General features: G+C 50.3%; 1 protein-coding gene across 1 annotated transcript in view; it reads left to right on the top strand.

Annotated features, from left to right (window-relative positions):
• The first annotated feature begins 546 nt into the window (after positions 1-546).
• The window catches only part of LOC101585208 (interferon-induced GTP-binding protein Mx2-like), a 22342-nt gene continuing 5526 nt past the window's right edge, over positions 547-17362 (top strand). The window contains exons 1-10 of the mRNA XM_023718705.1: positions 547-632; positions 2009-2135; positions 8016-8208; positions 9247-9384; positions 11363-11517; positions 12154-12292; positions 12809-13007; positions 13327-13405; positions 14484-14606; positions 14989-15130. Coding sequence (XP_023574473.1) covers positions 2046-2135; positions 8016-8208; positions 9247-9384; positions 11363-11517; positions 12154-12292; positions 12809-13007; positions 13327-13405; positions 14484-14606; positions 14989-15130 — 1258 coding nt within the window. The 5' untranslated portion in view covers positions 547-632; positions 2009-2045. The remainder of the gene's footprint in view (positions 633-2008; positions 2136-8015; positions 8209-9246; positions 9385-11362; positions 11518-12153; positions 12293-12808; positions 13008-13326; positions 13406-14483; positions 14607-14988; positions 15131-17362) is intronic.

Below are 17362 nucleotides of genomic sequence, written 5' to 3' on the forward strand. Positions count from 1 at the left end.
CAAACACTGGAAGGAGAATAGAAAGTGAAACTGAAATTGACTGAAGAGAATGGGAAGTTGGGGGAGGCAGCAAGGGAGCCAGGCCACCTAGTGGCCTGGGAAACATGCCCACCCCAACCCCCACCTCAGCTTCCAACCCACAGGCAAACTCCTACTCCCATCCGCCAGGCTCCACCCCAGTCTCCCTCTCCCCCCAGGTCCCTCCCCCACATCCTCCATGCCTGCCCTCTGCAGCTTGGCAAAGACTGTGAGTCCCTGCTGGGTTTCCTGTGGCCTGGGCTTTCAGGAACCTGTCAGGCAAAGATCCCAGTGGTCTGAAGGAGATTGCCCTGGTCCAGCGAGACCTACAGACTCCATCTTGGCCTGCAGGGCTGCGGCCCTCTCCTGCTCCAGTCCTCAGCCGCTGAGCTCACAGCTCAGACAGGTGTCACCTAGGTCCTCACTGGTGAGGGTCTCTGAAGACTGGGCAGGGGCTCCTGGTAGCTGTCAAAGTTTCATTTTGGCGCTCAGCCCCTCCCATTCTGGCTTCTGGGGAAGTGGGCGGGGCAATGAGTCTGTCACTGTGGGCCAGGCGTGGTCTGCACTGCTTGAAGCTCAGCCCAACTTTCTCAATGTGAGCTGCACCTGGACTGGTGAGTGTTGCCTGCTGGGGTCCCCAGTAAGCTCAAAACGGAGGCCCCGGGAGCAGAGGCTTTTTCCCGAGACAGCACCCAGGGTGGGATGCAGGTGCCTGTGGGTACTATAACAGTGAGAGGGACAGGGACACCGGACTCCTGGTGGGGGCAGACCCATTCCAGTCCTGTTCCACCATGCACAAGCTTGCTCACAGGGGTGGGGATGGGGCGTGGCAGGAGCAGCTCCCAGCTGTCCTTCCTGCTACAGGAGGAATGGCTAGGTGGCCTGGGGGTCCACAGAGAATCTGGTCTGGGCATGGAGGATGCTTCTGATCTGCTGCTCCAGTTGAAGCCCCAAAGCCACGCCCCAGCTGTGTTCCTGCTGATCTATGAAGTCCAGGACCTTGGTAGACTGAGAGGAAGGCACTCTCAGAACAGGGTGTTGTTGGGAAGTGCTAGCTGGGAGGGGCTCAGCAGAATAACAATGCTGACATTCCTCTCTGTCTTGGGACACCCTGGAGACCTGGAGCTCCAGGACTAGTGGGTGGTAGGACTCTGTCTTCAGGCTCCATCCAGTTCCTGGGGTGACTGGGGTGTGAGGGGCAGTGGAAGGAGCCCAGATGCTGCTGAAACCTCCCCCCACCTGTGGGACCATGAGCTGCCTCATGGGATCTTGGAATGAGCTGACCCACTGGGGATGGACATTTCCTAGGAAGCAGGATCACTGGTGTCCCTGGGTCAGTCTGAGGATCCTGGAAGGTGTGAAGTTGTCACCTCTCTCTTTTGAGGCCTCAGCAGCTGTCCAGCTGCACGCTCCTTCTGAAGGTGGCTGTACCCCCAGGAAAAGCACCAGCTGGAGCATTTTCTAAACATAAGCTTAGGGGTTCATTTCAGATCTCAACCATCATCCACATGTCACTGTATGAAAGAAACTGAAGAAGGCAGTAGACTCCCCATGTCTGTTTAGCCTGTTCCCATGGAACTTAAGGGTGTTGGCCTTGGGACCAAGCAGACCAGCTCATGGTGCCTAAAGGCCACCAAGGCAGTGCTGGCCCAGTAGGCTGTGGGCAGACCCTTCCACTGCAGAGAGGTGGAAGAAGGGGACCTGACCATGTAGTGCAGCACCGCAGAGAACATCAGGTCTTCCTGCTGGCCAGTAGAGAGGGTAGAATTTTAGGACACATTCCTAGATGGACCAAATCCAGGGATGCCCCTTTTAATCGCTGGAGTTTGCCTCTTGGACCCTCACACAAGCAGTGCATTCAGCTATCCCTTTCAAGATAGAGCAAGTAGAGGTGATGATGGCCTGGACTCTCATCCAGGTTGGGGTATGAAGTGGGGCTACTGGAGGGTTGTGTATGGAATGCACTAACTCACCATCTGTATTGAAGCAGCAAGTACAGCAGAAGTGGATAGAAGAAGGGTCCTTCCATGGGGGAAGCTCAAAGAGATTCAGCCGCTCCGTCCAATCATCTCCAGCTCAGTGGAGATGCTTATAATCCAGAAAAGGCCCAGGCCCTGGTAAGTTGCTGTCTTAGAGTCACACTCTGTGTGGACAGGAGCTGTGTCCAGCTGAGGACTGCAGGGGGGTCTGTGTGGTGGGTGGAGGGACGGAAGTAGGGTGAGGAGCTCCTTCCCTGGCAAAGTGCTTCCTAGTCCTTCCTGTGGCAGGATGTAGATCAGGGCCCCTTATCACTGTGCTTAGGACAGTGTGCAGTGGAGTTAGTGTGGGGTTTTTTTTTTTGGAAAGGCAGAGGTGATGCTGAGCTTGTGTGGAGCTGGCTGGACCCTGGGATCTGAGAGCACTGTGTGGGTCTTGTGCAGATGGGGGATCCTTGTGCAGCTGTGAACCCTGAGGTGTCCTTATGATACTTTCTCCCCAGGGAAGCCATGTGAAGTCTGATCCACACCTGTTTTTTCTTTTCTTTTTTTTTTTTTTTTTGGAACAGGGGATTGAACTCAGGCCCTTGCGCTTGCCAGGCAAGCACTTACTCCACTAAGCCATCTCCCCGGCCCCGTTTCTTCATTTCTTAGCCTGGTTTTTCATGTCTAAACTGGGCTCAAAGAACATGTGGTTACTGAGAGATGTAGTTGCCATTGATGTCAAACTCCTGAGAACATTCTGTTTATTATAATTGAATGTTTCTACCCCAGGCCATTGTCCTGTTTCATGTTAGCTTGTTCTTAGGTGATGTTCAGCAGGCTTTCCAATGCACAGCACTGTGGAACATCACAGAACAGTGGCAACAGCTACCCGCCTCTCCAGCTCCATAAGGTCCCTCATTCCATGTCCCTCCTTTCCCCACCAGTGTCTCCCTTACTGACCTATGATCCTCAGGCTATGGGGCAGGATGAACTCACAGCTTTCTGTTAGATTTCTGTTATTGTAACAAAAATTCTTAGCTAATGAAGTTATAGAGAGGAAACCTTTACTTACAGTGCCAGAGATTTCAGGCCACAGTAGTTGTCTTAGTTGCTTTGGGAAGCAGTTGGCATGGTGTGGGGGAGGGTATCCCAGAGCAAAGTGACACCTCATGTCTGGGAAAGAAGAACAAGAGAAGGTAAGGCGTGGGTCCCTTTATCCACCTGCTCCTCCCCTCCCCAGTGACCCAAGTCCTTCCCCCCCGGGCCCACCTCTTCAGGTTCCTGCTGTCTCCCAGTGGTGCCAGGCTGAAGACCAGGAGTTCAGGATCTGTGCCTTGAGGACATTTCAGGCCTAGTTGGAGTGTGCACTCACACCACATGCTGAGGACATGGCCCTTTCCTGTCCAGGGCCGGGTCACCTTGGTGCTCCCCCCTAGGGGGATGGACACAGTTCCCAAAGTTGGGCTCACACTGACAGTATCAGCTCAGGGCTTTTGGACCTTCAAGCACTTTGCTTCTCAGCAGCCTCGCCCTGGGATTCTCCTGGCTGTGCTCTAACAGAGCTCAGGGGGCACGGGCCCTGAGCCCTGGGAAACAAGGAGGACTCCAGCACGCTGGTGCGCTGTGTGTCAGAGCAGCCTTCTTCCTGGCAGCACAAGGAAATGCTGGCAGGGCTCAGAGCGAGGCAGGGCTGCCCCAACAGTGGTCAGACCTTTTCTAATTACTGCGTCACATCGGTGCTGTAATTCTCACACTGCTGGTCCATGGAGGGCTGATCCACCGGGCATCTTGTACAGCTGGTGGTACAAACAGATCTTACCATTTGTCTTAGTGCTGTGAGTGGTGAAATGACTGAAAGCCACCTGATGGGACAGTTATGCGTGCACCACTGGTGGTGGGTCAAGCCCTGGGGAATAGGACTTGTTAGGCTCAAGGTTCCTGTGTGGGTATTTATTTGCTCTTTGAAGCATTTGTTTTCTCTTTCTGCTTTCTTGACTTCCTGCCTTCTTTTGGTTGACCTTCTGTACTGTAGGGCGCTTTCTCCCTTGTCAGCATGCATACAACGTCTGAGTCCAGTGGATACATCCTTCCTATCTGTGCCTTTATCTGCCTGAATATCGTTGTGTGTAACATCAGAACCTCCCAGTCACATTTCTCCGCTACGACTGTGTTGTGTGTCATCCAGCTTCTTCTCCTTTATGTCTGAAACCCTGCATCCTGTTGCTATTGTTTTTGTTGAGAAAGTCTGTTACCATTTACAGATGTTTCTGAGATTAGAAAATGTACGGTAGCCGGGGAGATGGCTCAGTAGACTAAGCGCTTCCCTGGCAAGCGCAAAGGCCTGAGTTCAATCCACAGTTCTGCCAAAGCAAAACAAAACAAACCATACAGTTGCAAATAAGTCAGTAAATACTGAAAATGTATGGTAGTTACCACTATGTCCATTGCACTGTGTGGACGACACTTTGCCAGGACTGTTGTTCCCTCTGGTGTTTGAGTGATGAAAGGCTTCAGGTTTTGCATGTCCAAAAAGTCTTCATTTTGCATTAATTTTTAATTTTTTAATGTTAAGATGATTGCTGTCTCTCAGGTAGATGACTGTTCAAAAAGAAATGGGTGGTGAATGAAGGCAAGAGACAGGAAAAGGAATGTTGTGGGATTGTCCTGCTTCAAGGTTGTATATGGTTAGATTTTTGCACTTATGTGTAAACATAAGAAGTATCTAATTCTTTATGCCTATTTTTAAAATATATTCTAATTTTTAAATGTTTTTTCATCATACTCTATAGGGACGAAAAGTTCAACATATCAATACTTGATAAAAAATACCTGTTCCATGTTATGCCTAAGATGTTTGATATTCAGACAGATAGTGAGGTTAAGTTTAACAGCCTAAGTTGTATGGTAATAATAATAAGCTTCTCTTCTGGAGGGTTAACAACCTAAGTTTGCAGACCAAAATTAGAGAAAAAGGAGGGCTGCAAGAAAAGCCAACATTTTGGCCCTAGGCTTCCAAGGTCAATTAAGACTCAGGACATATAGGAACTTGTGCTGTAACGTCATGTAACTCGGTAGTGTCCCAAATTTTCTGATCAAGGAGATTATGGGGCTAAAGAGGAAAGTGATCGATGATGTTGAGTGTGCCTAAGGAGGGTCACATAGAGAGAAAATATTCTCTCAGGCTTTCATAGAGAGCACATTGGCCAAGCAATGGCCGTGACTCATCCACATGGCTGACACTGACAAAGGCTCTACAATCTGAGGTACAGGATCTCAGGATAAATCCTGAGAGGATTTCACTGACCTTATCAGACCCAAAAGCTACAACTCTTATTGCATAGGTCTTGCTTTACCTTGGTCTTAACCATCCAGCAGAAAAGTACAAAAACGAAGTATAACAAGTAAAGCCATGCTGTTATGGTGAGCTGTAGGGGACTCAGGTGAACAGTTTCTGACATTGCTAGTGAAGCAGAAGACCCAATACTATTATGGACTACTGGATTCTTTTAGAATATTTTGCTGAGTTAACACATCTGTAATATTCAAATAATGGAACTAACCAAGAAAAGGGGATACAGATGAATGTCCATTTTGTATCTGTGTATTCAAAGTGGTTAGGATAGATATATAGTTACGTTCTCTTAATGAATAGAGGGATTTTTTCTAATAGTGTTTGAAAATAGGATATCATGTCTGCATCTTGTACAGCAATTAACCACTAGGAAGAATGTATGCAATGTGTTAATTATTGAAACTGTCCTACCAATTTGGTTTGAAACTGTCTCATCGCTATTTGTTTCTTAATAAAATTATGGGGGAAAAAAAGATGATTTCCTGAAAACAACACGGAAAAGAGGTAAAGAACAAGCAATACTTTGCTGTCTATGGTCCACACAGGCTGGTTCTTTTCAGCCACACTGCTCACACGTCCAAATCTCAATGTTCCCATCTATAAAATGGGCAGTAACAACCCACATAACATTTTTTTGAATTTTTAAAAAATAATTTTATTGAGAAACAAGCAGCAGTGAGATAGTTTCAAAACCGATTAGTAGGATAGTTTCAATAATTAACACATTGCATATTGTTGTCTTAGTTGTTATTTATTGTACAAGATGCACACATGATATCCTGTCCAAACACTATTAGTACAAATCTTTCTATTCATTGAATTAAGAGAATGTAGCTGTATATCTATCCTAACAATTTTGAATATACAGATACAAAATGGTTGTTGATTTTTTTTTTAATTTTAATGCTTTATTTATTTACGTGTGTGTGGCCAGCTCAGCCCACCAGGGGGCAGAACTGGCTGGTATGTGGTGCTGGGGGATTGAACCGCGGTCCCTGTGCTTTGCTAAGCTTGTTCTAAGTAGGTGCTTTAGACCACTGAGCCATCTCACCAGCCCCTGGTTGTTGATTTTTATCCCCTTTTTTTGTTTAGTTTTGTCAGAGAAGGGCATCCCATTGTCATTTAAATATTGTAGGTGCATGAATTCAGCAAAATATTCCAACATAGTCCAGTAGTCCATAATAGTAGTGGGTTATCCTCAGGACTGGCAATGTCAGAAGTTGTTGACTTGAGACTTTCACAGCTCAGCATATTAATATTGCTCTTTTTTTATACTTTGGTTTTATACTTTTCTGCTGGATGGTTAAGACCAAGATAAAGCAAGACTTATATATCTAATAAGAAATGTAACTTTTGTATCTGATAAGTTCAGTCAAAGCCCCTCAGGATTTATCCTGAAGCCCTGCACCGCAGTTTGTAGATCCTTTGTCAGTGTCAGCCATATGGATGAGTCAGAGCCATTGCTTGACCAGTTTGCTCTCTGTGAAAGCCCAAGAGAATGTTTCCTCTCCTTAGGCATACTCTACATCATCGATCACTTTCCTCTGTGGCCCCATAACCTCCTTGATCAGAAAATTTGGGACACAGCTGAGTTGCATGATGTTACAGTACAAGTTCTCCTATGTTCTGAGTCTTCACTGATCTTGAAAGGCTAGGGCCAAAATGCTGGCTGTCCTTGCAGCCCTTCTTTTTCTCTAATAACCCTCATAACTTAAGCAGCCTACTATGATGCTGGGAAAGAGCGTACAAAGTGCTAAGCACTGATCCTGACACCTACTAATTATGTACCATCTCCTCTTCTTTTCATAAAGAAGTAGCAGCTTATAGCATGTTTAATTCCAGCATAGAGAAGCTGAGGCAGGAGGATGGTTGTAAGTTTCAGACCAGTCTGGGCCACAATGTGAGCTGAAGACCAGCCTGAACTACATATTGGGTACAAATTCTCTTTTCATGGTGTTTTCTTCCAGGATTTAAAAATATTGGGATATGAGGGTCATAGTTCAGAAGGAAACACTTCCAAAAATATTTTGGGAGGAGTTTATTGCCTCCCTGTCATACTGACATTGTATCTGCTTCGAAACCTGCTGTCTGGCTTGTCTTTGTTCCTCTGTATGTTATATGCCACTTTCTTTTTTTTATTGATAATCAATAATTTATTTTATCCTCATGCATATTTTTGGAGTATATGCCACTTTCTGAATACTCTTGGTATTTCCTTTTTAAAATTGATTTGAAGGGCTGGAGAGATGGCTCAGTGGTCTAAAGCACCTACTTGGAACAAGCTTGGCAAAGCACAGGGACCGCGGTTCAATCCCCCAGCACCACATGCCAGCCAGCCCCGCCCCCTGGTGGGCTGAGCTGGCCACACACATACACACACTAAATAAAAATGTAATAAATAAATAATTTTAAAAAATTGATTTGTAGTAATAACTTGTGATGTGGCTTTGTGTAGCTTGAGTCATGTGTTCCAAGGTTGGCATTCATTTAATTTATTATAGCTTCAGTGTCAGTTTTTGTCAGTTGAGGACTTTATGTGCATTATTGTTTATTATCAGTTTAAACATCTTTCAGTCCACCTTTGGGACTCTCATAGCCCCTTTCTCACCCTTCTTGACATCGGCTCCTTCCCGTGAGCAGACAGGCAGCACAGAGGAGTCTCTGCATTTCTCCCCCGCCCCCAGGTGTCTGAGAACAACCTCTGCGTGCAGTATGAGGAGAGGGTGCGGCCCTGCATCGACCTCATCGACTCCCTGCGGGCCCTGGGCGTGGAGCAGGACCTGGCCCTTCCCGCCATCGCTGTCATCGGGGACCAGAGCTCGGGCAAGAGCTCCGTGCTGGAGGCTCTGTCAGGAGTCGCCCTCCCCAGGGGCAGCGGTGAGTCTGAGTCCTCTTCAGGCAGGCTGAGCTGCCTAGCTTGGGGAGGGCTCAGAGAAGCCCGAGGCGGACCTCCCGCAGCTCTGGCTCTGCATGTGCAAGATGAAGCTTGTGGTCTTTCCCTATGGATTGCAGGCAGCCAGCCCCTCACCGGCCTGCACCTGGCCTTTCCACTGTGCAGGATCCTGGTCTCTGCCGCCTCTCACAGAGCACCTGACACGGTGTTAGGGACTCCACCATTGTTATTGCTGCTTCCTCCTTTAACAGGAGGCCTCCCTCAAAGCCTTGTCTCCCACACAGGCACCTTGTGGGGAGGGCTTCTGCGCACACCTTTGGGCAGAGACCGTGCAGTTAATAGCTCAATCTGACTGAACGAGTCTCTTTAGCTCTGTGGAACCTGTGGTGTGGCCAGGTCTGAATAAAAACATGGAGCCCCAGCTGTGCTGTGTACCTGTCGGTGACCCTCCTTAGGCCTTCCCTGGGTGACTCTCCTGAGGCTTTCCCTGGGGAAGCACAGAATGGCACTGTGCTCAGTGGTGCTCTGTGAGGTGCAAGGCCACAGGTGCAAGTGAAGGCCCAAGAGAGGAGGAGGTCAAAGCCTGGGTGAGTCAGAGCTCAGAACATGGGGGATGTGACAGGCAGGTGCATCTGGGAAAGGTTAAAGAGGTTACAGGACCATGCTGTGGACAGTGGTGAGTAAACATTTGTCTCGAACCTGGAGGTCCAGTGCAGATGCTGCAGGATTTCCCATTGCATTAGTCCCTTGTACTGGCTGGCTGCAGGACAGTGGGAGGAGGCAGGAAGTCTCACTTGAGTGGTGGCTTTTACCCATGAAGAGGAAAGTCTCTTGGCTGCTTGTTTAAATGCAGAGCCCTGAGGTCACCTGACATGAGGTCTCAGTGCAGCTGGGGGAATCCAGAGAGCGCTGTGTTTCCACCTCCTATCCTGGCACTGTGTGCATGTCAGTACTGGTGGCCCGAGGCCCCATATGTGGGCTCTGAGACCTGAGGAGAAGACTGACACAGGTGTGCTCCCTAGGCATTGTGACCAGGTGCCCACTGGTGCTGAAGCTGAAGAAGCTGAGGCAGGATGAGGAGTGGAGAGGCAAGGTCAGCTACTTGGGCTTTGAGGAAGACATCCTGGACGTTTCCAAGGTAGAAGAGGAAATCCTCAAAGGTAAGTGCCCTGTGTGCCTCACCGTCTGCAGGATGCTGGGGCCAGCCATGCAGTGTGGGCCCTGTGATGGTCCCTATTATGGAGTCTTAACCAATCCTGCGTTTTCAAGGTCCCTGTGACTTCACTCCTTCCTTCCCTTTCCTGCCTCAAGGACCAGGCAGGGACCCAGAATGTGGCACGAGGAAGTGACTGTGGGACAATGAAGGAAGTATCTGAGAATGATGTGAATCTTCAATTTAGAGCTTGTCTCCAAACACAGGGCCCTGCTACCCTCATTCAAGAGCCTGTTGACATTGCTTCATAGATCACAGATCAGAGGCAAGAGGACGCGGATGTGGGCAAAGGGGCAGGGTCCTGCTGCCTCAACAGGGGTCTCCCTGTCAGCTCTGTCCCCCGCTCTCCACTGGAACCTGTGGCCCTTGTCGCCAAGAGGGTGTATGCGGGTGCGCAGTACCAGCCACCTGGTAGGGGGAGAGTCCCCTGGACCAAGTACAGTCAGTGTGCAGCGCAGGTCGAGAGAAGCCCAGCTCTCGCCTGTGATGACAGAGCAGCCCCTGCAGGGGAATCAAGGCTCCCCGTGAGTTCCCTGTTGTCCCCTGTCACATCACATGGTTAAGTGTCATTGTCTGGAGATAGGGAGTGGGTCACCCTCTGATTTTCACAATCAGCAAGGAGGCCTTTGTTTCTTGAAGGTGCCATCACTATTTAGCACTGATCCACAGTCTTAGATTTCAATAGTGACACAAAATTTCTTCAGTCTGAATAGGAAATAGATTGTCTTCAGGTGGCAAAAGACTCAATTTAACTGTATTCTGCATGGCAGGCTGGTCAACAGCCTCATGGCTAAATGGCGCATTTCTCATGGTTCAAGGAACCCAATGCCAATGCTCACTATTTCTGCAGGCTGTCCTAGGTGACAGTGTGGGAAGACCTTGCTAACATAGGTGTACCATGGGTGGCATGATGAGCGCACTCCGGGAAACTCTGGGATTTGTGGGTAAAGAGGGCAGTGGGTGTCCTGAGCAGAGGGACCAGAGAAGGCTGGCAGTCAGCAGCTTCAGAGTCCACAGAATCACACTCAGGCACATACCGCTGGATGCTGAGCACACCTCCACTGCAGGAATATGCCATGTGTAGTCGGGACAAGGGCCAGCGCAGGTGTGGGGCAGTGAAGATGCAGGAATGCTGGGCATCCTAGAGGGTGGGCAGCATGGCACGGACACACACACATCTCCACGGCTCACAGCACGGGGGGGATGAGGGCCCCCTGTGGGATACCACATCTCCTGCTTCTGTGTGTGCTGAGGGTGACCTCTCTCCAGCAGCCCTCAGGATGGAGTTGGCAAGGCCACACTGTGGCTGGCAGGACCAAGCCCTTTGCCCTGACAAGGGGCGGGTCAGTGCCCCCAGCCACCCTCTGGCCCTTGCACAGGACATTTTTACATGAGGCTGGGCCCTGAGCTCCAATCTCAGTTCCCTGGCACAGGAATTTGGGTGATTACAGACTCCCCCACATTTGCCTTTGCTGTCACATTCCGTCTATATTCCAGATACCCAACAAACATCTTGCCTACAGGGGAGGAGCCTTGTGCAAAGGGGTAGTAGGCTGCCACAGCAGCAGCTCCTCCTGTTGGAGATGACACCTCCTCTGGGTAGAAAATGCTGTTGCAGTGTGCGGGATCCTGTGTGTGTTCACTCATCTCCTCCTGTGACTGCCACCCTGAACAGGAGGAGGGATAAAGGAGCCCCGGGCAGTCTAGGCTCGGCTGGGCACTGCTGAAGGCTGAGATTCCCGTGGACAGCACCCACAGGCCTCTCCATGGGAACTGTCACAGCTTGGATAGTGTGGAGTTGTGCGCCGAGGAGGCTTCTATCTCTGATCTTAGAAGCTGGCTCCTGCAGCTCCTGTCGAGAGGCCCCATGATGGTAGGAGTATTCATCTTTCCAGGACTGAGCTTTGCCTTTTCCTCTTCCACAGCCCAGAACATCATCGCTGGAGACGGGCTGGGGATCAAGGATGAGCTCATTAGTCTAGAGATCGGCTCCCCCAGTGTCCCGGATCTCACTCTCATCGACCTTCCTGGGATCACCCGGGTGCCTGTGGGCAATCAGCCCGCTGACATTGGTCACCAGGTGAGACCTCAGATGTCCTTCAGACCTGCCCTAGAGTGCAGGAAGTGCTGCTAGAGGGCAGAGCCAGTCCAGGGCTGTGTTGGAGAGGGATATGTGGAGTCTGGTGGCACTGAAGAGCCCTGTGCTCATCAGCTCCCAAGCTTCATGGTGAAAGTGTAGCCAACAGGAACAACTGGAGACAGATTTGATGGCTGTTGTGCTTTATGCAACGGCTCATGAAATGGACCTGTAAAGGGTGGTGAGCATCCACACAGCTGTGTGATGAGGAGGCTCGAGCTCGGAGAGAGAGCACGGGTGTGCAGAAGACACGTGTGGGTGAATCTGAGTTCATGGAGCGGGTCCAGGGAAGGAGCCAGGCAGCACTTGTGGCATCGAGCTGTCCCTGTGACCAGCAGATCTGAGGTTTCTTAGGACATTTAAGCAGCTCAGATCTCACTGTCATCCCTGGCCCCTCAGCTATATGACTGCTGCACATGATTTACTTTGTCACCCTTCAGACTTAGCAGGTGGGGTCACTTTTCCATCCTCACTTCTCAGGAAGGACTCACATCTAACTGTGGGCTCAGCGAGTGTGAGGTTGGGATGGTGTGATTCCTCCCACTCTTTTCAGGAGTTTGACAGTGCCATTTCTCATAGATCAAGCGCCTCATCAGGAAGTACATCGCAAAGGAGGCGACCATCAACTTGGTGGTGGTCCCCAGCAATGTGGACATCGCCACCACGGAGGCCCTGAGCATGGCACAGGAGATGGATCCCGAAGGAGACAGGACCATAGGTGAGGAGTTAGGGCTGTATCGGGGCTCAGGCTCTGCAGGCATCGGGGGTGGGCACCTGCATCTAGTAGCAGGAGCTGCGCAGGTGCACACTGAGGTGCCCGGTCACTAGCTCTGCTTGGCTCTTGAGGGCCACTGTTGACCTGGATGCCCCGACTTTCTGCTGCAGAAGTACCAGGTCACTGATAGGGCAGTTGGGCGCAGATGGGACATCCTAGTCATGGGAATCAAAGGAGAACGAAGCAGAGCCCACGTCCTCAGAGGACACAGGGAGGAACAGTTTGCTCCTCTGTGCCAAAAGCTGGGGAAGAAGGTCAGGAGGAGTCTCCAGTGCAGGTAGCACCCCTTTCTCCTGTGTCAGCACCCCTTTGTCCTGTGTCTGCTCCAAAGGCTTTCCAGCAAGGGGCTCTGTCTCCCCTCAGGCTAGGGCAGCCTGAAGTTCTGGGATGAGCGGTTGGGGCAGGAGCTGCCCTTCCTCTCCACCCCTGGTGTCCTCTGATCAGAAGCCTCTGCCCCAGGAATCCTGACAAAGCCTGATCTAGTGGACAGAGGCACCGAGGACAAGGTGGTGGACGTGGTGCAGAACCTGGTGTGCCACCTGAAGAAGGGCTACATGATCGTCAAGTGCCGTGGGCAGCAGGACATCCAGGAGTGCCTGAGCCTGGCCGAGGCCCTGCAGAGGGAGAGGACCTTCTTTGAGGACCACCCACACTTCAGGTGCACTGTAACTTCTATCCCCAGCTAATGCCACTGCAGACACTGTACATGGAGAAATTGTCCCTTCAGCGCGTGTATCCGGGGTGTGTGGAATGCATGGTTGAGGGTGACAGTGAATGCGTGTTTGTGACATGATTTTCTCTTTGTTTACTGAAAGAAAAGGGGAGCTCACAGAGGATTATCCCCCATGCCTCACATAACCAGTGAAATTGAGGGGTACATGGCAGGGTCATTTCAACAGTCCTATCCCAGGGGAAATACCATGAGAAGAAAAGAATTCATATTGGTTTGGTAGAAGTATCTGTTTCTCTGCTTTCAGGGTTCTCCTGGAGGACAGAAAGGCCACTGTGCCCTGCCTGGCAGAGAGGCTGTCTGAGGAGCTCATCGCACACATCTGTGTAAGTGCAGGCCAAGCCTGTGTCCTGCTAGAGGGTCCAGACACCACCCCACGCTGTGCAGAGACCCGCTGTGCGCCAGGAGAGCGGAGCAATGGGAAGGAGGAGGCCTGGCCTGCAGCTGAGATCCTGCGCTCACTGCAAGGCCCGAGATGGAGGATTTCTCAGGCAGAGTCTAGGCTCACACAGCAGACACTCAGGAGGGCAGCTGGGAGCACCGAGGCGCAGCAGAGGTCTTCTGTCCCCTCTGCCTGGAGCCATGGTCCAGTCTCTCCTTCCTGCCCCCATGGTAGTGTGGAAAGCCAGATGATGGCTCCCAGACCGTAATGGAGAGCCAAGAGCTCACCAGGGCGACCTCAGCTGGGGCAGCTTGCTACCCTGTGGGACTCCCAGCCTAGACCCCTCCTCCCAAAGGGGATCCATGGTTCCCTGTACTGGGTCTGGCTCCTGAATCTGAGCTCAGGATTTCTTCCCTACATCCCCACTTGCTGTCCATGCTCCTGTCCTCTCATGTCCCTGGGTGACCCCTGAGTGCTGGTTCAGCCCTCTACTGTCACTTACTACCTGGCCACCTGGCTCATGGGAAGGGACAGGGCTAACATCCGGGACAGCGTGGTCCACTCTACCACTGCTGGGGAACTGCGCATGCAGCTGCAAACAAATGTAGTTGCAGGAGTCCTTAATAGCTTTGCCTTGCTGAAAATAGTATGAAAGTTGGAGAATCTCAAGTTGTCCCAACTGCCAGTTATCCTTAAAAGGGGCATCAGGCTGCTGTCCCTGAAGAGAGACACCGAGGGCGAATCAGGAGTTGCTTCTCGGTGATTCACAATTCTTGGTGCCACTGGAAGACAGGGAGACCACTGTCTCCTGTTTGCCTTGTGTGGCTCATGGAGGTGATTGAGGAGGAGGAAAATGGTATACTGGGTGCACAGGAGACCCCTGTCATGCTTCTCTGCTCAACATTCTGAGGGACACCGAGAGGAAACACAGGCAGGCAGATCCTCTGCAGAGAGGTCCCTGGACTGTGCTCTATTCCTAGTCCATATTTATATCCCCCATATATTTTCTTTCTTTTCCCCAGAAATCTCTGCCACTATTGGAAAATCAAATAAAGGATCTGCACGAGAAAACAGCAGAGGAATTACAGAAGTTTGGCTTGGACATCCCAGAAGATGACAGTGAGAAAACATTCTTCCTCATAGAGGTGAGCACTGCCCGTGGGCCAGTGATGGAGATGCCCACATTGCTGTCCTCCAAGGCGTCCTAGCACTGGCACTTGCTGTCCTCTCTGGCCCAAGGCTCCTCTATGCACACTGGGCCCACTTAGCAGATAAGGTTGCTGCTGGAGACAGATGTCAGGGTGTCTTGCTCATGGCAGGGACTCTGCAAAGGCCCTCAGTGAAGAGCTCCAGGTAACTTCAGAGCCATGGGGTCCCCTGGTCAGAGGGCCTCTTCTCTTGCTTTGTCTCTGAGTGGTCATGAGGAAAATGGCTCCCAAAACACAGGGTGGCACACATGACCTCCAAGCCACATCCACTGTTATAATTGATGTACCTCTGCTGATATGCTGTTTCTCTTCTTGACAGAAAATCAATGCATTTAATCAGGACATCAGTGCTCTAGTGGAGGGGGAGGAAAACGTAGGCGCTGAGGGCACCCGGCTGTTTGCCAGACTCCGAAAGGGGTTCCTATGGTGGAGTTCCAAGATCAAAGAGCACTTTGCGAAGGGTGAGTGTCTGAATTTGTGCTGCTGTAGCTAAGAATTGTCAGCAAGGGTAGTTTATGGAGGAGAGAAACCCAGTGCTCACACTTCTGGATGCTGGGAAGTCCGAGTTCAAGGCACCAGTTCATGGGATTTCTGGTGAGGGTGTGGTCTCTGCAGCTGCTTCCAAGGGATGACTTCCGGCTGTGTCCTCACCTGGTGGAGGGCAGGACAGCTCCTGCTGACTGGGTTTCTACACACAGCTGGTCTGTGCAGGTGTAGTTCCAGCACCTGGCATCTTCTTAAAGCCCCTCCTCTGAATGGCGCCACCTGTGGGAAGTTTCCACATGTGGGCTTGAGGCGCACCTTCTGACCCCATCCCGGGTCATGGCGCAGTCCAGCATCTGTGCTGCTCTATGAGGACACAGAGGAGCATGATGTGAGGGGAGGAGCAGGGCTGAAGTAGGGAGTCGTCAACCCAGAAGCTAAATGCGCTGTTCCTTGCCACTAAATGAGGCCAGTAGGCACCTGGAATAAAAGACAATCCAATGAGAAAATGAGCCAAGGATTCAAATCAACATTTGTCGAATAAGAAGATCTATATTATTGCCAATTAACCACTTAGGATGATGCCGAGCATCACCAATGTCCCACCCTGGGATCCCACTGTGGCAGTCACCCTCAATCGCTAGTGTATTCCCCATCCACTCCACAGGGAACTGGAAATACAGGGCCACACAAAAGTTCCCAGAATAATGGTGAGAGCAGTATTACTCATGGTATCACAAGGGACACTCACACTTGGGGTCCCTCACCTGGTGAGTGAACAAACTGAAGGCGATGCCCTTTGCACGTGATGGAAAGTCTTGCAATGATTGGATGCTTCACACAACTCTGTGAGAACCCTCAGTGTGGAGGACCACCTGAGCAGCTGTCCTTGAAAGAAGAGTGACTGTCTCCATTTTGACTGAACCTGACCCTATTTCCTCATATTGTTGTGCACAGAGCTGGCTAGGATTTCTATTTATCCTTCAATTGGCCTTAAGCAGTGTATACTGGTCTAGCTGAGGTGCTAGTGATAGTCTTTCAAGGTGGCGTGAGTGTTTCCCTAGTAACCTATACCTGCTGCTCTTTAATATGAGCCGGGTTGAGACAGGAAGGAAGAGCTAATGCTCTGCACCACCAGCTGGGATAGAGCCTTGAGATAGAGGGTATGACTTCCTGGGGCTTGAAAGACTACATCAAAGCTGAAGCACCAGACCCCTCAAAACATTAGATACTATCTCTATGGCATAATAGTATAATGCAGATTACTGTCTCTGCATATCCTCTCTGCATATGGCAGAAGTAAATTTAGGCCACTCATCTAGCTCAGCTCACAATAGTCACCTATTTCCCACAATTCTCAGTCAATCCTCCTCAAGCCACTCCACTGAATAAAACTGGGTGAGGCCCTGGGTTGCAGTCTTAGTTCCGGAAAGCCATCTGCTGGCTGGACTTAGAGTCCCTCGACTCCCCAATGATTGAAAATGTAATTTAGTGTCTTTATTTTCACTGTGGGTTGCATTGAAAGTGGTAGATTGGAATCAAGTTGATGAGATTCCAGTAACGTAACTTTGAGATTACAAATATTGTCTTCTTGAGCCAAGATGAGGACCTGGAAGTGTCTCCTACCCCTCAGGCCAGGAGATCATTTCAAATATTGTGCTAATTTTTTTGTTATGTACTAATTTTATATGTTGTTTTAAAATGACTTAAAAAGTAGTAATACAGGGCTGGTGAGATGGCTCAGTGGTCTAAAGGACCTACTTAAAACAAGCTAAGCTAAGCAAAGCACAGGGACCGCAGTTCAATCCCCTAGCACCACATGCCAGCCAGCCCCTGCCCCCTGGTGGGCTGAGCTGGCCACACACACAAAAAAAAATAACTAAATAAAAAAAAAAAGTAGGAATACAAAAATCACATTAGATCTGATGCAAGGGGCCGGGGAGATGGCTCAGTGGAATAAGCGCTTCCCTGGCAAGCGCAAGGGCCGGAGTTCAATCCCCGGTTCTGGGGAAAAGAAAAAAAAAAGAAAGAAAAAATAGATCTGATGCAGAATTTCAGAAAGCCCCATAATAGGAATTCAGCGATGGTTGTTATATTGCACACTGTCCTCTTCAAATTAGCTGTTCAAAGCTAAGCTAAGCGAAGCACAGGGACTGCAGTTCAATCCCCCAGCACCACATGCCAACCAGCCCTGCCCCCTGGTGGGCTGA

The sequence above is a fragment of the Octodon degus genome, unplaced genomic scaffold (assembly GCF_000260255.1).
Source record: "Octodon degus isolate 3935 unplaced genomic scaffold, OctDeg1.0 scaffold00061, whole genome shotgun sequence".
NCBI lineage: Eukaryota > Metazoa > Chordata > Mammalia > Rodentia > Octodontidae > Octodon > Octodon degus.